General features: G+C 41.5%; 1 protein-coding gene across 2 annotated transcripts in view; it reads left to right on the top strand.

The window, feature by feature from the left end:
• Nucleotides 1-8,717: 8,717 nt before the first annotated feature.
• mllt1a (MLLT1 super elongation complex subunit a) overlaps nt 8,718-23,155 on the top strand; it is a 127,230-nt gene continuing 112,792 nt past the window's right edge. For both annotated transcript variants that reach the window (XM_084310524.1, XM_084310523.1), the window contains exon 1: nt 8,718-8,805. In XM_084310524.1, the coding sequence (XP_084166650.1) occupies nt 8,794-8,805 (12 nt within the window). In that variant the 5' untranslated portion in view covers nt 8,718-8,793. The remainder of the gene's footprint in view (nt 8,806-23,155) is intronic.

The following is a 23,155-nucleotide window of genomic DNA, read 5'->3' as shown; positions in this document are numbered from 1 at the left end:
ATTCCTCTGTTTTTGGGGGTCACAATCAAAAAAGGTAGAGAACTGCTGTTTTAGATCAGCTGTTTTAGCCCAGAGGTTTTCAAACTTTTCTTCAGAGGACCCATGTTTTCAGTATCCTGTGATCAAAAACTAATTTGGCAGATTGTTGTCCAAGCTAATAGGACTAAATGTATCCTGCATTTATACTACTGGGCTACAGTGTTTTATTCAACATGTCTTTTAGACTGTTAAACTACTAGCCTACAGTGTTTTATTCAGCATGTAGTTTAGACTGTTAAACTACTAGCCTACAGTGTTTTATTCAGCATGTAGTTTAGACTGTTAAACTACTAGCCTACAGTGTTTTATTCAGCATGTAGTTTAGACTGTTAAACTACTAGCCCAGTGTTTTATTCAACATGTATTCTAGACTGTTAAACTACTAGCCTAGTGTTTTATTCAACATGTCTTTTAGACTGTTAAACTAGTGTTTTATTCAACATGTCTTTTAGACTGGCCTAGACCCGTCTTTTGTTATGTCTTTCACACTAGAACAAGAGTAAAGGCCATGTCATATCTCCTCAACCTTAGTCGTTGTTAAAGAGACAGTCAGACTGTCTCCTAGTGTAGCTGCTGTAGTCAGACTAGTTGATCATATTAAACTAGTTAAGCTGTACAGAGATTTAACACAGATGGACATAGATAACCTTTCCATTTAAACTACTAGCCTACAGTGTTTTATTCAACATGTATTTTAGACTGTTAAAGTACTAGCCTAGTGTTTTATTCAACATGTCTTTTAGACTACTAGTGTTTTATTCAACATGTATTTTAAACTGTTAAACTACTAGCCTACTAGTGTTTTGATTTTAATCAAGATGACTATTTTTCAGTCGACTTGAGAGGAGCTTAGGCTTCATGTGACGCTTCCAGAGAATCATTCTGGAACACATTTTAATCTTCCCAAGACCCACCTGTGGATTGCGACCCACACTGTGAAAAACACTGCTATAGACGACACCAGGGAGGTACACCAAACCTGTACGCTCAGCATCACAATCGTACCCCATGTGCTCAAGCCTGGAAACATGCAAACAAAAATGTGTGTGTGATGCTGAAGTAATCCCAACAGAGCAATTTGTCTTGGCTTGGTGTACTGTAGAAACACAGAAGTATGTAGAAAGAGTCAACACAGTTCTCAGTTTTATGATCCTCGTGATCCTATAAATCATTTTATTTTTCTTCCCCTATCTCTGGGATCTGTCATGTTCACTTGCGGGTGTAATTTTCATGTCTCCTAGATGGGACTTTTAAAGGAACACGCCAAAATATTATAGGAAATGTGCATACAGTTTTCTCCAGAGTCAGACAAGAAGATATATACCAATTTCCTGCACGTTCAGTAGAAAGCTATCTGGTTACAAGTTAGCCTAGCTTAGCACAAGTTAATGGAAGTGGATACGGATCAATTAGCCTAGCTGTAACAGTTCTAAGCTAGGTTAGTGGTCTGTATCTGCTTCCATTCATTTGTGCTAAACTAGGCAAATCTAGGCTAATTTGCAGCTGAATAGCTTTGCTACTGGACGCGTGAATATTTTAGGCAACCAACTTGTGTTCAGCGTTTCTCTGATTGGCCACTACGCCCATGTGACCGCGGCAGCGCGAGAGAGCTGCAGTGCGGAAATAGGCTGCATTCTATTGCCATTCTCTGCGACAAACTCTAACCTTAACCAACTCCGAGCTTAGGATGATTCCAAGGGCCCAGCACTGGCCCAGTCTTTTTACTAGACATCACTCAGGTGTATTATTGATGCTCTCATTGATACTATGTTTGTTTCTGAAGTGTGTGTGTGTGTGTGTGTGTGTGTGTGTGTGTGTGTGTGTGTGTGTGTGTGTGTGTGTGTGTGTGTGTGTGTGTGTGTGTGTGTGTGTGTGTGTGTGTGTGTGTGTGTGTGTGTGTGTGTGTGTGTGTGTGTGTGTGTGCGCGCGCGCGCGTGCGTGCGTGCGTGCGTGCGTGTGTGTGTGTGTGAGATATATAGAGAGAGAAGGGGGGCTTTGGTAGACTATTGCATTGGTCCATTCATTGAAGATGAACGCAATGCGACATCCTTTACTAGGCTCACCCACCAACAGTGCAGGTGCTGAACTGCTGATCCGAATGTATAAAAACCATATTATGCGTTTTCATCAATAAAAAAATGGCTTACGCGCGCTCGCATTCACTGGGGGCCTACAAATACATTCTTTCATGGGGCCCAGAATCTGGAGCTACACCCCTGTGTGTGTGTCTGACAGCTTGAAGTGTATCATGATGATATGATGATAACGCATAACATAATAAAGTTTTCAATCAATCAATCAATCAAACGTCTCATATCTCCCTGGCTGTCACGTGGCTGGTGACTGACAACTTTTCTGAGCCAATAGGCGCTTTGCGCGACCGTAGCAAGTCGCTTCCCAGCCGGGAGCAGCCGGCTGAGAGGTACTGTGGAGCCTCGCTCTGAAGGCATTCTAACCGTCATGCAACGCGCTTGGCGAGGCCATAGTAAAACCTGCGCAGATCTGCGTCCGCCTATCCCATCTCGAACACGCCTAATGCCTAAACTTACCAAAATGTAATGTAATCCTACAGTCCATTGTGTAAAATGATGTATGAAAATGGTGAATGGTACATTTATACAGTATAGCGCTTTTATCCAAGGTGTGTTACAATATTGTTCCTCACATTCACCCATTCATTCACACACCGACGGCGGAGGCAACCATGCAAGGTGCCAACTTGCTCAAGTACACATCAACACGCTGCCTGTGAGGAGCGGGAATCAAACCAGGAACCTTCTGATTACCAGACAACTGCTTTACCTCCTGAGCCACTGTCACTAATAATGTGCTAATCAGATGTTGATACAGATATTGTTTAATTGATATAAGGTCAGCACCTGCAAATCACTATACACTCTTAATCTCTACCAGGTATATATCTATAAAGTCATGGAGGTGGTCTGTGTCCAGGCTCTCTGTGTTTGAACAATCAAAAGACCTTTTTGTCCTCCCACTTCACATGTGTGTCTGATTAATCCGATGAAGACCCGGTTACATTGATCCATAAATAAATAAAAATAAATTATCCATCACCATCACAAACAGAGATGAAACAGACTGAAGGTAAAAAATAAAAGTTCATCCTCCGAACTTTTCTGTCTATCGAGACGGAGACAAATCTGGTGGAGATGAAAAACGTCATCAGCGCTGTCCAACAAACAGATAACTAACCATCTGTAGTGTGGTAGTGAAAGGGTTAACCTTCTGTAGTGTAGTAGTGAAAGGGTAACCTGTAATGTGGTAGTGAAAGGGTAACCATCTGTAGTGTGGTAGTGAAAGGGTTAACCATCTGTAGTGTGGTAGTGAAAGGTTAACCTTCTGTAATGTGGTAGTGAAAGGGTTAACCTTCTGTAGTGTGGTATTGAAAGGTTAACCTTCTGTAGTGTGGTAGTGAAAGGGTTAACCTTCTGTAGTGTGGTATTGAAAGGTTAACCTTCTGTAGTGTGGTAGTTAAAGGGTTAACCTTCTGTAGTGTAGTGAAAGGGTTAACCTTCTGTAGTGTGGTAGTGAAAGGTTAACCTTCTGTAGTGTGGTAGTGAAAGGTTAACCTTCTGTAGTGTGGTAGTGAAAGGGTTAACCTTATGTAGTGTGGTATTGAAAGGTTAACCTTCTGTAGTGTGGTAGTTAAAGGGTTAACCTTCTGTAGTGTAGTGAAAGGGTTAACCTTCTGTAGTGTGGTAGTGAAAGGTTAACCTTCTGTAGTGTGGTAGTGAAAGGTTAACCTTCTGTAGTGTGGTAGTGAAAGGGTTAACCTTATGTAGTGTGGTGGTAGTGAAAGGTTAACCTTCTGTAGTGTGGTAGTGAAAGGTTAACCTTCTGTAGTGTGGTAGTGAAAGGCTTTTCTTTATCATAAATCGATCAATAGAGACCGTATTAGACCGGGTATCATTGGAAAGCCACACTCATTGGCTACAACCCTGTGCAAAGATTTTCGAGATCGCCAAATGATTGATGGAGCTAGAGCCCCGGGAGTCGGGGGTGGTAATGTGTACTTTTGCGTACTTTGGGGCACGCCTCACATATCGGCATGTAACTCGAGAACCGCTGAACGGATTTTGTCACCTGAAAGGGCAATCGACAGGCAACAAATAGGGCTTTAATTATATCTATATATTGTATTAAAAGAAATGCACACCCGAGCCACTAGAGGTCGGCAAAGAATCGTCCACATGTGGGCCTTTGGATGTTAAGAGGTCAATGTTTTTAAATATTTTTTTTTGTAGCCAAGAGGAAAGACCATAAACCTATCAAAAACAGTAGTCAAAGTGTATATTTTCATTTTTACCGATGTTTTATGTGATTTATCGGAAATACAAATTTATCGGAAAATGCTAATTATCGTATAAACCGCAAGAAATGACTAAATCCAGATTCAACCCTGCCATTGGAAAGAGGAGCATTTTCCCTATTCATAGATGTATGATTTGGCCATAATAAGGTCAAGGTCAAGTTCAAGGTCAAATATGAATTTATAATTAAAGTCGATTATCATTAATTACTGTATCTACAAATCCTTCTGTTTAATCATCTTCCCACGGTTCATTTGCTTAGATTTTTTTTACACATGATCTCAATAAGGTGGTGAATGAGCTCAGTGAGCATTTTCTCCTACCCGTATCAATTTTTGATCATCATCATCAAAATCATAAATCATAATTAAGTAAGGGATAATGTATAGCTACGAGGTCATTGTCGCAAAATAATTGACCGACACAGAGTTTAAAATACCGAGCCGCCTCGGCGAGGTGTTTTAAACGTCAGTGAAGGTCAATTATTTTGCGACAATGATCGAGTATAGCTATACATTATCCCGCTTATTACATGGCTAACTTACTAACAATATACCTAATTCATTTTACATCGACTCGCAACACTGGTTCTGGCTCCGCTCGTTGCTCCGCCCTGTCATCGCTGGCAGCTTCCCCAGCAGCCGGCAGTGTCTGATTGCACTGATGTCAGTGGGCTTGATTGCGAACAGCTGCGCACAGCGGTCATTATTGTTCCACAGAGGTCCGTTATCGGGTAATATCGGACCTCTGACGCGCGCTATTGACCAATCACAAGCAAGCATTTCGGCGAATGTGAAAACGCCATGTAATAATCATAATTCATTCATTCGTTACAATTTAATAATTACTAGTAACAGACACAATATTTCTGACACTGGAAATACATACCCCCAGGTCCCCAGATGTTCCTAGATACCAAGAACATGCAAATTGACCTTGCAGAAGTGGAGCAATCTTCCATTTACTTAGGCATGTACCTTTAGGCGAAAACGGTCTACAGATGAACAGGTTAACACACCTGTACAAGAGTAATGGAGGTGCAAATGCTTCGCTATTATCATAAGATGAAACCCTGTTGTGTCATCTGTTACACTATCCATCCCGACCCTGGTTAACACCACATTGGCTACTACTAGGCTACTATGTGTGTGGGACCCTTCTCTGTCACGGTCACAGTCAAGTCTAGTAATATCTGTATTGATTATTGTGTTATTGAATCAAATTCAGTGAATTCTAAAGAACCTTTTTTTTTCTAAAGCAAAAAACATCTAGCTTCGAAATGAAGTTCTGAGAAAATGCACGTACGTTGTGACACCTTTTTAGATGCCTGCATTCACACAGTCCTTCCTGAAGGGTACAATAGGTGCCACAATGGATCCTTCACACAAAGACCTTCACATCTATTCTTTGTGGAATTGAAGCTACAATAGTGACCTCTAGTGGACATAAAGTGTAGTCAGAATTAGTGATGGGCAGTCCCCTCGCTTTGAAAACACTCAAGTTTGAATATGAACAGATGACTGACAGATAAGAATAGAATGGGATAGGAATGTGATAATGTTCTGATCTATTTTAGTTAGATTACTGAAGACAGATTCTGTGATGCTGTCGGTATAATCTGTTTTCTTTGTACTACCTCATCCAGACATGCTAAGAAACAAAAAAAGAAAATATTTTTGTGGGTCATCAGAACACACCAAGCCATTCATTCAAAAACATTTGTACGATTGCTTTTGCTCATCACTAGAAATAATGTTTATTTGGATTTATTACATCAAAGCAATGAGAGAATGAATCAAATGGATTTAGCAGGTTATTATGGAGGAAAATTTGTATTCTAGGTAGATATGATAAATATTGATGACTCATGACAATTTAACTGGCTGTTTGAAAAAGAGACATTTAGGCTTGCAAGTTATTTAGAGAAAGCATGGGACGTGAGGAAGGGAGCATTGTACCAGTAGAGGTGTAGTGTGTACTGTATACTCGGTATACTATACTGAAATTCTGATGTCTGACCAGCAATGCTGGAAGCTATTTTCATGTGATGGAAGATGTATGGTGGATTATTATTATTAATTTATTGTAAAGGTGTCCTATAATCCCACATAGGAGGGGCCACTAGGTGGCATGATACTTAAATAAAAGAAAATGCATTAATTCCTTCATCTATGTATTAATAAGCATTACAACCTGCATATAACCAGTGCACTTTAAGTTTCCCTTGAATAAAGTAGGTCCAATCACAACCCACACCCACCCTCCCACACAAGTCCCACATCTTTGCATACAGCACAGGTCCAATACATCACTACCAATAATGGAATTAAAATACATGTATTATTAATAGTGCTCTTGGTTTCCTGCGTGTAGTATCCTATAACATAGTGTTCCACTTTAGTACGCCTCCTTCCCCGGCCGTCGTGAAAAGGAGGATTTAAAGGTTGATGTCTCAATTGAGACGGGGCAGTCTTTAGGCCCGACAGCCAGGTGGGACCTCTTTAGCCTGATCCAGCTAGGGAGCAAAGGCAGGATCAGCGTGATTGACAGGGGTAGAGAGGCGGGAGGCCCCCGAAGGCAGTGAGAGAGTTGTGACCTCCTGTCCTACGGGCCGAGGCCTGATAATCTCACATCAAAGTCCCTGTATGGTTTGAGAATATAGACCGCGGAGGGCCCTCAGTCACATTATAATGGCCCCTACGTCTCGCTCGTACAATGTCTCTGTGTAAAGACTATGGATGTGTCTTATTAGGAGGCATGCTGCTTTCTCCTCAGATCGAGGCATTTGAAACGGAGCCAGTACACTATGTGTGCCACTTGAGACAGAGGCTGAGTAAGCTGATTTGTGTGTGTGTGTGTGTGTGTGTGTGTGTGTGTGTGTGTGTGTGTGTGTGTGTGTGTGTGTGTGTGTGTGTGTGTGTGTGTGCGTGCGTGTGTGCGTGTGCGTGTGTGTGTGCGTGTGTGTGTGTGTGTGTGTGTGTATGTGGGTGGGGGGGGGGGGGGGGGGGTGTTATAGGCTTTGTATTGAGCTGCAACTGAGAGAGAGAGTTTGTGTGTGTGGGTGTTGTTGTGCATGTCAATGTGTGTGTGAGTATGTAGGCCTATCTGTGTGTACGTGTGAGAGAGAGAGAGAGAGAGAGAGAGAGAGAGAGAGAGAGAGAGAGAGAGAGAGAGAGAGAGAGAGAGAGAGAGACACGCAAGGGGTGACCGTTTGGCCCTGAGAGTCTCTGCAGTGATACGATGGGAAATCAATCACACATCTGTTGTTGCGACTGCTCACAAACACAATGCGGTTGAATTAAGATAAAACAAGGCAGTGGTATATTTGATGAATTCAGGGGCTGTGAGTATTTTAGTATCACAAACAGTACTGTATTTGAAAATCTGGTATGTCATAAATGTATAGATGTAGCAGTACTGTCTATCTGTATGTCGTGTATGTCATATGATGAATTGAAAATGGGGGACCCTGATGGAAACAAGACGAAAGTCTTTCTCAGGTCTGCATCCTCTTAACAATTGTATGTATTGAGCTGTACTGTACTGTACCCATTCTGCAATCTGTTAATAAACTTTTCAATCAATCAATCAATGAGCAGTGCAGAGAGTGAGCGTGTTATTGGAGTTATCAAAGTGGGCGCCATCGCAGCAGATGTTTGTTGAGTTTCGACTCAAAAGTCTCAACGGTGAATTCCTGTGTGTCACTGCTACCAATCATACAACCCCTCCCCGCCAATAATACTACTTCAGAATTATACAAAGTCCAAACGAAGAGAATGTTGATTGATTATGAAATATGGATTTGAAATGGGATAATGGAATTAGTTAGACTACTTTACATTCTACTACTTTAGAGGTGGTTCGGGTGTATGAAATCACAAAATCATATAAGTTATAGTTGTGTGAGATAACTGTCAGAAAATGTGATCATCGCTTCCTGCTAGACAGCTACTGGTAGACTGATCAGAGCTATTTTCATTCAATGTGGTGCTCATTCAAAAGTGTTTATGAATCTGTTTACTCAATGCTTTATTAGAAATGGGCATGTAGTGATGAATCAATTTAGCATGCTTTATGTGCATTTTACAATTGGAACTAATCTTTAGCCATTGGGACAGCCTCACTGTCACTCCGAAACACTACCAGAAAACACTTGAATTTTATTTGCAGCTCGGGAATAAGCCCCGCCTCTTGAGGGTTACGGTTGGTTCTTCACAAGTGGCTTAAACTTCTCCCTACTTGATTGGGCGAGAAGGCTTTCTGTTTTGGTCGCATGCCAGCGGCCGTCTGGAAGGGGAGGGGTGCCCGTCTGGCTTCCGGTTTTAGGTTGAAATTGACACACAATGAGGAGCAGGGACAGGCAAGACGCTCGCCAAAAAACGCCGCTGTAAATAAATAGAACAACCACTGAAGCCGGAAAATCATGGAGAATCAGGTAAAGTGGGGCTTTGTGTCTCTTCCTCCTCCACTGTGAACTTTCCCCGGAGAGAACGCCAGAAGGCTGCGTCCGGGGGGACAGGAATGAATGCTGCTAGCCAGAGAAAAGCTGCTCCTGCTTCTATAATGGAACTCCGAGTCGGCTTGGCTCCGAGGCTACAGGCTAGTTGGCCCCTCAGACACTCGCATACATCGGTATGTTAGCCCGGTTGTGTTAGCCCGGGTGCACCCCTGCTAGCCCCGTTCAGCAGCAGCGCTGCATAGCTGTACAACCCGGGTCACACAAAGGGATGTTTCACCCGCTGGCTTATATTCCGACCCGTTATGTTAGCAAAGCACATGCACATCATGCATATCGCCAATCCGCTGAAGCATATTATTGACTCAAGCTTTTTTTGTTGTTGGGCTAAGCTAAGCTAACGTACCTGCTACTAGTAGGAGTGTATCGGCCCTGGTTGGCTATAAGCTAAAGCAGCGCTACAAGGCGCCGGTGGGGAGGGAGGCTCGGGGCGGAGAGAGGAGGCGGTGGGGGTCTGCTAGTAAACGGTACTCGCGGGTTATTATGGAATTGAGAATCATTTTTTTATTTTTTTTTATACAACTATTGAAACCCATACACTTATGCACAAAGTGTTAGTGCAATCTTCGCATAATCAAGTACATGTTTTAATTCCAGGCTAAGGCTTTAGAGAGGCTTTGCCAGCATGGTGGTGGGAGAGCTCCCACTTGATTTAAAAATGACATGATCCTTATTGTAGACTGTAATGGCAGCGGGTCAGAATGAGGAACTCTTGCGTTACGCATCGGGTTTTTTAAGGCTATGTTGTGTGGACGGTTAGGCCACCCACACAAAAGTCGTGCTAAGTGACTCAGGGACTTTCTTGGAACAGGTCCCTGTCCAACACCGGCGCTGCTGCCCCTCTTTGAAGTATCTGCCTGTGCGATGAGTGGAATTCCACAACGACGTCACGACGGGGAAGACTGGCGTCATCAATCGTCTTTTTGAAAAGTGGCCTTTTTGTTGTATGGGCGTGCGACATCTCTGTCAGATTGTCTTCAGACACTTCAGAGATTTTCCTGTCATTTTACCCTCTGTGATGTTTCAGTTCCATAGCATATCAAAAGAAACGACCTTCAAAGACTCTTACCAAGCAAGTTGTGTTGAAGACAGTCTGTCATTATGAGTTTAGATCATAGAAATATAATAATGATGCTATATCTAGCTCCAAATGGGGTTGGAAGAAAAGTCAGAGTTGGCTCGTACTGTGTTTTTGTGAGTTTAGCACACCAGATGAAAGCGCAATTAGCCCAATAATTGAATGTTCCAGAACCATGTCTAGAGATAAGTGAATCTCTGTTACTAAGAGATGCTAGTGTGTGAAGGGTGGGATTGAGCGCTTGTTTACCCGAACAACAATATCCTGCAAATTTGGAGTTGCTAAATAAAAAGTTCTCAATTATTCTGTTTTTAGTATCGACATGACTCCCTAATAAGCAATTTTTCTGAAAACGGCAAAACCCAAATATGACAGTCAGTGGGATACTGAGTAATTTATATCATAATTATGCTACATCTTAATACACTGTGGTCTGTGTAAATTCCGTTTCCATGGTAATATTTCGAATCCTCTCATGCAAGTGTATTTCTGAGCGAGACTGGGTGATGCTTGTGATGATAACTGCTCGTCTCCTGTAAGACCATATAACTGTTTGAGCTATTATCTGGAGTAGCCCACTACGTGCCTGTAAACGACGCACTACGGTCTGAATAATTGGTGGTCGGTCAGGCAGGCTGCTGACGACCCTCTCAACCAGCCAACGCGGTGCCGTGCCGTGGTTCACGGGTGTTTCTCTCTCACTCCCCTTTCATAGCCCACGGGAGATCCACTCCTTTACAAATGATTGATTCTCACAATGCGATACAATATTCTCTAATGTCCCAAAGGAAATTAATTTTGCACGACCGGCACGGTGAACATAGGGAACACACGGCAGTGGAAAAACAAATGCATAAGTCAAGATTCACATGTCAGACATTTCACCTTTTACACAGGGATGGGAAAATAATTGAAATGCAGTATATGGTCTGACAATGCTGCACACGCACGACACGTGGAGCAAAAAAGAAAAACAACATTTTCTCCTGTCCCTCTTTGACATAGTCTTGATCTTGATTTAGTCCATGTTGTCCTGATCGCGTCCATTCTCCACTACATCGCATAGTACCTGCAAAAAGAAAAATTTCTGTACGGTTTGATGTAGTAGTGAATTGATGCAAAATTATGAGTGACTACAATGGTGTTTCACTTTTCATACATTAATTTGTTACGCAGCCTCACCGCAAGAAGACATTACAAACGGATGTGGAGCGCGGGTTGTGTACACCGATTGTCCTGCCTGCCCAGGCTTGCTGCCACCACCACCACTAATACCCCAAGAGCCGATGGGAAACCCTGCTTACTATGAAGGATGCGCATGCAATGCACTGAATGGGTTCTAACGGCACACTGTACAATCAGTATGGTTAGAACTTCCTGTCCGGCACCGGTCCTGTTAATGGGACTATTGGACATGGGCATCGAAGCAGGGCCTAGTCTGCTAAAGCCTGCTGGTGCTCATACAGGAGAAAGGGAAATAATACGACCAGCGATCTGGAGACCAGAGAAATCCATAGTCCACTAATGGTCATAGTACTTTGTCGACTAGTAATCGATTAGTTGGTTGAATCAACAAATCTGTAAAATTGCATTGCCCACGTGGAAGTCGTGCAGAATAACCTCTAAATCCTCTACTGACCAGAGATGTTCTTATGATTTGTTTTTGAAGGAAATGACTCGTTCAGCATGGGAGAGAATAACATTAAGGCTAATCAAGTCTTGGCGGACTAGGACCAAATCGATGGATGAATTGAGTCAGCGGCTAAGAGGGGGGCAGCCCTGCCAGCTATAAAGGAGGGCCAGAGTGAAGTCCCATACACTTCATCATGGTTTGCTAGTCAAAATAGCTCAACATCGAATTGTTTTATTTGAACAATCTAATATTGATTCTTAAAAATCCAGAGATGGATCTTTTTAATCACCCTTTTTTCAGTAGGTGTGAAGATTTTCGCTAAACGTTAGCGTGCGTCTTCTGCAGGTATCTCTAGTTTGCCTTGCACCGTGTTCCTGCTGAACTAATATGGAAACTCAGTTCACCAAATATTTTTTTTGTCAACAATGGCAGGTGCCAACCCCCTCAAACCAGCGCCACTGAGTCGATATAGAATCGAGTCGGCATCAAATTGTCAATCGAAATCGAATCCACTAATCTGTGCTGATAACCAGCAACGGTACAGGACTGACCATGTACTGTAGTAGTAGTATACCAACTGTATACAGTAATGTCAGTAAGACGTACATATAACATGAAATAAGCACTAAATTTAATGGTTGAGCCAATGACCCCGCAAGGTAAATGTGGAAGTAGACATATACGGTATTTTTGGGTGCTGGTCTGAGGTCAGTTGAAGAAGGGAAAGTCCACGCCTCATATGCTTCCAATAGGGATGCCCCGATCACGTTTTTTGCCACCGATCGTCTTGAGCCATATCGGCCGATACCGATCGTTTTAGATTACATTTTTTTATTATTATTTTATATAAAAAAATTCAAATTTTTTATAAAATATATATATTATATAATTATACTTGTACTTGTATTATCTGCAAGACATCGCCACCACGCAACAAGTCAAAATGCTCGCTATCTGCAAACAGCTCCACTGTCTGTGTGTACTCGAGTAGCTTCCAGCTACGGCCAGGATTCTCCGGCGCTGCAGCTGGACCTAGTATTGGTATAAATCACATTCAGCAAGCCCTCAGCTCGAATACGCATCGAATCAATGTTATAAGACATTGATATCAGGAGCTATCTGTAGCTACTGCTAGCCGGCTAGATAACGTTAAGACAACGCCTCGGTGAACTATTTAGTTTAGAGCTAACGTGAGCTACCGAGTCAACGGAGGTAACTTATCATGCACTCGACTATTGCTGGAGCATTTGTTGATATCAGCAGCTATCAGTAGCTAGCCAGCTAGATAACGTTAGACAATGCCTCATGTAGTCACTGGGTCATTTAGTTTAAACAGTAACGTTAGGTAGGTAGCCAACGTTGGCTCACGTCGTATGCACTACTAGAGCAGACTGCGAGGCTCTTGTTTACATCAGTGCGGGAGGGGCTGGGGAGGAGGAGGCGCCGTATGCTGCGCGTGTCTGAGAGAGAAGTCAGCAGTGACTGTGAGATCTCCGCTAAGAATTGGATCATGTTTTTCGATCGGTTTTGACGATCGGCGAAAATAAAGCATTATCACCGATCACCGATCGCATATTTATACTGATTATCGGCCGATAACGATCGGTGGCCGATCGATCGGGGCATCCCTAGCTTCCAACACACCTACACTTTATTGGGGTGGTAATCGGCAGAGGCCCTACGATACAATATTGTCACAATATTGTAATATTGCGATTTATTACCCGTGTTAAATGTCCCCAATGGAAAACCTTGTTAACATACAAAAATATATACATCATCTGTTTTATCTAATAAGATAACATTAACAACATTTAGATCCTTGTGGATCTTTTATCTTGTATCTTTAGCAGATACACAGCTCCAGCCGCCATGAGAGCCAGAGACCGAATATCAACTGCATAGTAGGTTATCCATCATGGGTTCACTGATAGTAGAGCTGCCCCCTGACTAAAGACTTTCCTATGGCTGGGTATCGAAATTCAATACTTTTATGGTATCGATCGAATTGCTTCAATTACTATAGAGTATCAGAACATTTGAAATGTGGTATCGAATGACACAGTTGGACACCTAAGTAGTTAATCTCATTAGTGTCAGTGAGCCAATAAACACGTTTGTTCCAACATATAACATTTCTTCAACCACAATGTAATAAAGCCTCTGATTGGCACATAACTCGGCAAAGTAAGGTATATAAAAAAAGTAGGGATGTCCCGATCACGTCATCGGGATCGGCGCCGATCACGTGATTTTCCGAAGATTTTACTTTTTTTTTTGTATTCAACAAACATGACCATGTTCACGTCTTAAAATCATACTGAGGCCTTAGTTTTGGTTTTAAATTGCATATCATTCATTTATTTATTGTCACAAGGAGCAGAAGAATTTTGCCAAAACAAACGCATTTCCTTTGATTTAATTTAGGGATGCCCCGATCGATCGGCCAGCGATCGGTATCGGCCGATATTCAGTATAAATATGAGATCGGTGATCGGTGATAATGCTTTATTTTCGCCGATCGTCAAAACTGATCGAAAAACATGATCCAATTCTTAGATCTCACTGCTGACTTCTCTCTCAGATACACAAGCTGCCTGCAGCGTACGGCCCCTCCTTCTCCCCAGCCCCTCCCGCACTCGTGTAAACAAGAGGCTCCTATGCCTTGCAGTCTGCTATAGTCTGGTGCATGCGACGTGAGCTAACGTTGGCTACCTACCGAGCTAACGTTACTGTTTAAACTAAATGACCCAGTGACTACATGAGGCATTGTCTAACGTTATCTAGCTGGCTAGCTACTGATAGCTGCTGATATCAGCAATAGTCGAGTGCATGATAAGTTACCTCCGTTGACTTGGTAGCTCACGTTAGCTCACGTTAGCTCTAAACTAAATAGTTCACTGAGGCGTTGTCTTAACGTTATCTAGCCGGCTAGGCCTAAAAAAAATAATGGGTTGTTTCCGGTTGCCGACTGACCCTGCCGATTTAGGTGCGACCCAATATATTTTATGAGTTTACATTTTTTTATTATTATTTTTTTGGAATAAAGTTTCATAGAAATCTTAGTCAAACCTTTAGTATTATGGATATTAAACATGCTGGCAGAGTACATGCATCCATGTTGTTGTGAACATTTTAATTAAATAAAGAAATTCCCTATCCATAGTCGCCGTGGGAAAGAATAAAAAAATAAATAAAAAAAATCCCCACCTACCCATGGCCTTAACTGACAACCAACAGGAAACAAACAATATTTTTTGTTATGCCCTAGCAGTAGCTACAGATAGCTCCTGATATCAATGTCTTATAACATTGATTCGATGCGTATTCGAGCTGAGGGCATGCTGAATGTGATTTATGATGATAGAATCCTGGCCGTAGAGGCTACTCGAGTACACACAGACAGTGGAGCTGTTTGCAGATAGCGAGCATTTTGACTTGTTGCGTGGTGGCGATGTCTCGCAGATAATACAACTACAAGTATGATTATATATTTTTTTTATAAAAAAATATCGGATCGGTATCGGCCGATATGGCTCAAGACGATCGGTGATCGGTATCGGTGGCAAAAAACGTGATCGGGGCATCCCTAATTTAATTATACATCAAATGATTTATGTCAAGGATTGCAATGCCTCGCTTGAATGAAGTTAACTTTTCACCTGGATAACGTCAACATTCAGGGTGAATGTAATGTGAGAAAAAGGTGTAAAATTTTTTAATTTTTTTTGATCGAATCGGGAAAGATCGGTATCGGTAGATACTCAATCACATGATCGGGATCGGAAGCAAAAAAAACTTGATCGGGACATCCCTAAAAAAAAGTATTGTTTTGGTATCTGTATAGAATCCCAGGTACCGGTGGCAAATCTTTTTCAAACGATACCCAGCCCTAGATTTTCCTAGTCTACCAATAGTCGTTAGTTCAAGCCATTAGTCGAGTTTATAAAACAAATTAAGTTAAACCTGCAAGTAGGTACATTAGCTTCCCCAGTCACCGGGAACACTTGGATAAGCCTTATAGTGCATATGACAATATATCTAGGCTATCCAACGTTAGCAGTCATGCTAAGTGTCTAACGTTGGGTTACTTACATGTTTTATATAAGTCATGCTAAGTGGCTAACGTTGGGTTACTTACATGTTTTATATAAGTCATGCTAAGTGTCTAACGTTGGGTTACTTACATGTTTTATATAAGTCATGCTAAGTGGCTAACGTTAGGTTACTTACATGTTTTAGATGATTAGTTTCATACTTGGACTAAGTTTTAATCTGAATTTGACATGACGTAGCTCCAAAATGGAGTTTCTTCTCCCTTTGACCAATGAAAACTTGCTTGACTACCGGTAAGACCCTTCTCATCGACTTATAATAATAATTTCATTTATTTTATATAGCGTTTCTCAATGACCCGAAGTCGCTGAGGCAAAATAAAATTAATGAAACAAAGAAACAGAACCACAGGAAAACGGGGAACAATATGAATACACAAGAACATAGAGCCACGAGTAACGGACAACAAATACAGGAGCCAGTAGGGGAGGTAGTCGGGAAGTAAGGGAAACCGAGGGGGCCTAAGGTTTGGTCAACTATGGAGGGGCAAATACTAGGGTTTGGTACCTCACATTTTAACCGGTACACCTGTGAATCGATACCGGTACCCAACGGTACCTTTTTTCTGTACTTTAGTCTCTAAAAATTGTATCTACCTAACCCAGTCGTAAAAAAAAAAGAAGAAAAATCCAAACTTCAAATAATTTATTTAGAACAATTTGTTAATATGTATATAATATTGCAGCAAGCGTTGTCTGCATCTAGTTTTGTAAAGTGTAACAACACTTGCGACAGTTTCCGGCTTGCCATTGCCCCGACTGCTTTGTTGTTGAATCAAGTCAAATCCTAGGTAAGCGTGTATTGTGCGTGTGAACGTTGACGACTTGACGTGAACGTGCGGCACACTTCATAGGTTTCACTTCACGGTAAACTTAACGTTGACGTCATCGGACTTTAAAAAATTAACTCCGTAGTACCGAGTCCGACGTGATTCGGTCGGTAGGTACTAGGGCTGACCTTCGAAGCTTTTTTTGGCAATCGAAGCTTCGGGGCCGAGCTTCGATTTTAATTCGAAGCTTCAAGAGAAAAAAAATTTAAATTAATTATAATATATATATATTTTTTATATCTTATGTTGTGGGACTTGTACAGCACTTTGGTAAACTTTGTTGTTTTTAAATGTGCTCTATAAATAAAGTGGATTGGATTAATTAATTAAGTAGCCCCTTTCGTGACTGTGACGCAGCCAACAAGGTTTCACTCGGCAGCGCTGCCTGGGTGCAGTGGGGCTGCTCTCACAGCCAACGACATGACATTACATAATTATGTTGCAACCTTCGTCTATCAAGTAAACAATTATATTATATTTAATTTATAATTTATAATTATATCAGACAATGCACCTACAAAAGCAGATGATTACAATTAACAACTTGGTAACACATTAGTCATAGCAGCATAGGCATAGCCTTATCAATGTTTTGTGTGGCGGCGCCGTCGTGTACAACGATACTTACGTTTTTTAGGTGATTTGACAAAGTTGTTGTAGAGTTGTGATATGCCATTTTCTTCTGGCATATCAGGCACTCGGTTTTTTGGGCATTGTCTTTGCATATTTTAAAGTGTAACCACACGTCTGATGACTTCTTCGTCGACATGTCTGCTGCACATGTCCTTGTTGTTTTCAACACAGATAATCTCCACGTGCTTGTTGTAGAGAGGTGGAGTCGAGGCGCCGCTTACTTTCGTGACTAGCAAGGGGCTCTAGGGATGTCTGTCTGTCATTTGGTCGGTAGGGTCAACCACCTTGGTCCTGGTAGGGTGTAAGGTAGGGATGCACCGAAATTTCGGTGGCCGAAAACTTTCGGCCGAAAGAGTTTTTTCACCGAAAATATGTCACCGAAACAGAAACAACCTGTAACCTAACGTGTGTTGTTGTGATGATGCCGCGCTGTCGGGAGTCGCGCTGTTTCTATGTAAACTCTGTGCGCAACGCGTCCAATAAATGCGTCTTTAACATGCTTTTATATCCTTATTTACTATATGCCCGTTGCGGTTAATCACAGAGTGATCTAATATGCATATTATTCAGAGCGAGAGGGGGGATTGTGTTTCTCACATTGATGCTGTCTGTCTGTCGCGCGTCTACTGTGCCGAGTCAAGCGAGCACATTCAGCTGGGGACTAGAAAGGTGCGCTCAGTAGAGCACAGATGTCCGCTGCGCAGCCAGAGAAAAGATGGAATTAATGTACTGTATGCATTCAGAAGTGCTGAATAAATGTTTTATGGACCCATAATAGTGATTATTTATTATTTAAGTTAAGTTTAGCCATAATCATATATTTTTCCATAATCATAATGTTCCACAACATTGGTAAAAAAAATCTATTCTATGAATCATTTTCGGCCTTTCGGCTTTCGGTTTTCGGCCAACTGTTTTCTATTTTCGGTATCGGTTTCGGCCAAGAATTTCCCATTCGGTGCATCCCTAGTGTAAGGAGTAGCACAGCCTCTAGGGCCGCTAACATGGCTTTTAGACCCTTAGTCTTGTTACAAAAATATCATTCACACAATCACAAATCTATCATAGACTGCATAGTAGACTATACAGGGCTGTACGTTAACTTTTTTTGCACATAGCACTGGTGCTACAGAGGTTGATAGTTTTGTAGCACAGGCCAAAATCTTGTAGCACAAGTATAAAACGTGTTATATTTGTAACAGTCACAAATGTGCCTATTGTATTTGTGTTATTTAGTTGCAGTGCCATGTTTGGCTGTCATTTAGTATATCGCCATGTGTTATTATTACTATGATACTCTCATATGCTATTTTAAATTAATATCATAAACAACATAAGGAATATTAGCATAATTTTGAGTGGACTGAAGGAATGAGTCAGTGTTAATAGTTTTAAATGCAAATAATTTATTGAAACATAGAAGTGGGGTCGGTTGGGACACACACACACACACAATGGGGGACCCTGATGTAAACAAGACAAACGTCTTTCTCTGGTCTGCATCCCCTTAACAATTGTGTGTATTGAGCCGTACTGTACCCATTCTGCAATCTGTTAAATAAAGTTTTCATTCATTCACACACACTGTTTCAACTCACCACCCCCGCATCATATTGTAGTCTAGTCTGTCTTCAAACTTCCACTCCTCTCGAAACTTGTATTTGAATATCATCATTATCTGTCCATCCTCAGTTTACTATAATATACTCCTGTCCTGAGTCTTGACTAGTGACTTCATCGTCTTTCCAAACGCACGCACGCACACACACAGGGAAGGGGAGAGAGTGCCCCCCATTTCCCTTTCCACACTGTGTCTGCTGGCTCTGCGCCCTCTGAGTCTGATCAGGATTAGCTTGTTAGCTTGCTAACGTTGTAGTGATTGTAATGGTACATAAACGTTAATTTCGGGCGATGTGCGCATAAAGGAATGGCGACGGTGCAAAGCATGTAGATGCATTTGACCCGTTGCGAGAAAGAAAAAACACCACGGACTTATTTCGGGACGTGTAGGCGCACTGCTGTGTTAACGTGCACCAACCGACCAACGCGCTGCTCTTCTAGCAGAAGCACGGATAGGGCGGATACGACTCGTCGAGTTGTCACAAGAGTTTTTTCAAAATAAGAGTATCATATGCACCTGAACGTTGCTAGCTTTCGGAGCCTAGCTGGAGCTGCGCGTTGGCAGAAATGAGACCCGCTACAGGATTTTCAAAATAAGAGTATCTATATGAACCGAATCCCTATCGCACCAGTGCTACTGAAGTAAATCCATCCATCGCACAGACAGCTGTTGCTGTAGCACGTGCGAGATATATGTCGCACTGTACACCCCTGCTATATGGTGTACCGACAGACTCCTCTTCAGCTGAGCCTACAAGGTCCTTGTTGCCGGCCAGATGGAATGAGGACTGCTTAGACTCACTCCACCACTAAATGATGTGCTCATTTCAAAACATTAGGTAGCATATTAAGCCCTGAGTTAGTGTGTGAGTGAAGTTGCTGCTGGTGTACAACATTTGACCATTTGGAACTTTCTTTTAATCTGTCGTGGCCATCCTTTGAACAGAGAAGGTTGGTGTTACACTCGGTCTCCTTTTGTGTGTGTGTTAGGGGGGTAACGGTTAGGGATGGGTACCTTTCACATTTGAACCGATACCGGTACCGGTACCTGTGAATCGATACCGGTACCCAACGGTACGTTTTTTCTTTAATTTTTTTTTTTTTTTTTTTTCATGTCAACGTTCACACGCACAATATATGCTTACCTAGGATTTGACTTGATTCAACAACAAAGCAGTCGGAGCAATGACAAGCCGAAAACTGTCGAAATTTAATTTACCTACCTCAGTCGTAAAAAAAAATCAAAACTTCAAATAACTACAATTTCGACAGTTTTCGGCTTGTCATTGCTCCGACTGCTTTGTTGTTGAATCAAGTCAAATCCTAGGTAAGCATATATTGTGCGTGTGAACGTTGACATGAAAAGAAAAAAGTAAAAAAAAAAAAAAAAAAATCTTTCGGTTTCTCACTTGATTCGATACTCGGTAGTACCGACGTGTTTCGGTTCGGTACCTCAAAAGTACCGAATTCGGTACCCATCCCTAGTAACGGTACACAAAAACCACGGTATGGTACGTACCTCGGTTTTGAAGTCACGGTTCGGTACGGGTTTTCGGTACAGTGGGGGAAAGTTTGGCTTTCCATGTTCCACCCAGGGCTGATGTAGTGTGCAGTAACTAATTGTACTTGTAGGGCTGTCAACGAATATTCTATATTGAAATTAATAATCGATGTGTAAAATAAAAAATAATAATTATAATTAGATTGTGAAAAAAACAGCCCCTGGTGGGCGGTCATTAGTGGTTAACAAGGGTGTATTCGTTCGGTACACTACACAGCCGTTCGGTACGGTAACGGTACACACTGAAACAGTTCGGTTCGGTACGGATACGTGTACCTTTACACCCTTAGTGTGTGTGTGTGTGTGTCTGTCCTTCTGTTCAAAGGAGATTTGTTCCCCTCTGGCAGAGATGAACGTGGTCGTGTGGGCTGTTATTTACATGGTAGATGAACATGGTCGTGTGGGCTCTTATTTACATGGTAGCATGGTCATGTGGGCTGGTATTTACATGGTAGATGAACATGGTCATGTGGGCTGGTATTTACATTAGGGCTGAACGATTAATTGATTTTAAATTGCAATTATTATAATTTTTTTTTAACCAGGAAGTCCCATTGAGATACAAGATCTCCTTTGCAAGTTGTTGTTATTGTTGTAGGAACGGTTTTGGAGAGGGAGGTATGGGGTTTTAGATTGTGTGTTGTGAAGTTTAGACTTCAGAGAGGGAGAGTAAAGTACAGAAACAGACTCAACGCGTAGGCCAGATGCAAGCCGCATTTTACAATAAACCTCTGTGGGGCTGCTTAAAATAATTATAATTATAAACGCAAATTTAATCGCAATCGCAATATCTGTCAGAAATATCGCAATTAGATTATTTCCCAAAATCGTGCAGCCCTATGGTAGATGAACATGGTCAAGTCAAGATTTTTTTTTTTTTTTTTTTTTGGTATCTCACTTGAATCGATACTCGGTAGTACCGATTAGGGGTGGGAATCACCAGTTTCATCATGATACGATATGATATCGATTCTTTGGACAACGATACGATATTTGCCGATATCACAGTCTCTCACGATACAATACGATACGATTAGATTCAGGTGCCTGCGATCGATATGAGATGATATCATATGCCCATTTAACACAATCGGTAACATTTAGATCAACAAAAAAAAGGTAATGAAAATATCATTTGACATTTGTATTTTTGAGCTCTTCCAGACATTTAAAGGAAAATCAATCTATTGTTTTTAATACAAATAGACCTCCTGTTCACTGTAAAGTGCCACGTTTTTATATATTGAGCTTTAAACTTTAAGCTACATTTTTTGGAACTCAAAACTCACAACCTCCCTCTCCCAAACCGTTCCTACAACAATTTGTTGATGTTGCATGATCATGTATAGGCCTACATTTATTATGTATTATATTGTTTATGTTTAAATAACATTTAAACATCAAACTCCTCTGACCTCATCTTGTCTTTCCAAAGACGCGCGCACACACGCACACACACACAGAAAGGGAGAATGCTATGCTGTAACATCTACACACACGGAGCTACTGCTGTTGTTCTTGGGCAGATATGAGACTCGCCACAGGATTTTCAAAATAAGAGTATCGATATGAATCGATCTTATTACATCGCATCGATCCGATTCGATTGTTGATAATTACATCGATGTATCGATCTGGATCGATGTATCGTCCCACCCCTAGTACCGATGTGTTTCGGTTCGGTACCTCAAAAGAACCGAATTCGGTACCCATCCCTAATGGTAAGACATGCTAGGTCCTGCAATACACTGTTAGCTACGGATGAGGCACTGGGTCTTATGTACACTACTATACAATGCTATACTATACAAGGCCTAAACAAAATAATTGTTTGGTTCCGGTTGCCGACCGACCCTGCCGATTTAGCTGCGACCCAATTTATTTTATGAGTAAAAGAAAAATATAATTTTTATTTTTATTTTTTTCTTTTTTACAATAAAGTTTCATAAAAATCTTAGTCAAACCTTTAGTATTATGGATATTAAACATGCTGGCAGAGTACATTCATCCATGTTGTTGAACAGAATGGTTCTTAAACAAGACTCCAGATGCACCTTATGTACAAATGGGGATGAGGGTACATTTATCAAATCTCTTAACTCTGAATATACCTGTACACCCCTCTGTATTACTGTTGAATGATGTTTTTGAGTTTGCAGTCCCTATACAGCTAAAGAGATTGGTTTTATCTGGTATCACAGCGGCTAAAAAGCTGATGGCATCACGATGGTTTCAACCGGAAAAAATGTGCTGAAAGGTCTGGATTCTAGGGCTGACCTTCAAAGCTTTTTTTGGCAATCGAAGCTTCGGGGCCGAGCTTCGATTTTAATTCGAAGCTTCGATTTTTTTTTTTTTTTTGTATCTTATGTTGTGGGACTTGTACAGCACTTTCATAAACGTTGTTGTTTTTAAATGTGCTCTATAAATAAAGTGGGTTGGATTAATTAATTAAGTAGCCCCTTTCGTGACTGAGCCAACAAGGTTTCACTCGGCTGTGTGATTTAATTCAAGGTGGATCGCTGTTGTCGTTTGAACAACTTCAGATTTCATGGGAACTACCAATCCCCCAAATCAAGAATGTTTAAGATGAATGAAGTAAGATTTTGATTATTTGAAATATGGCCTGTGTAGACTAAACTATGCACAGAATTATGTCAGTCTACAAGGTCCGGATTCTACATGGTCCGGCAATGTAGACCTTGTAGACTCCACTACAGACCAATTATCAGTGAATGTTCATGCATTTTTAAGAAGGGCAACTTCCACAAAAAAACAAAGAACTCACCAAAACATCTCAGT

Source organism: Notolepis coatsorum (genome assembly GCF_963971535.1).
Source record: "Notolepis coatsorum genome assembly, chromosome: 3".
Classification (NCBI taxonomy): domain Eukaryota; kingdom Metazoa; phylum Chordata; class Actinopteri; order Aulopiformes; family Paralepididae; genus Notolepis; species Notolepis coatsorum.
Note: the sequence above shows the minus strand (reverse complement) of the source record. Positions and strands in the feature narration are given on the sequence as shown.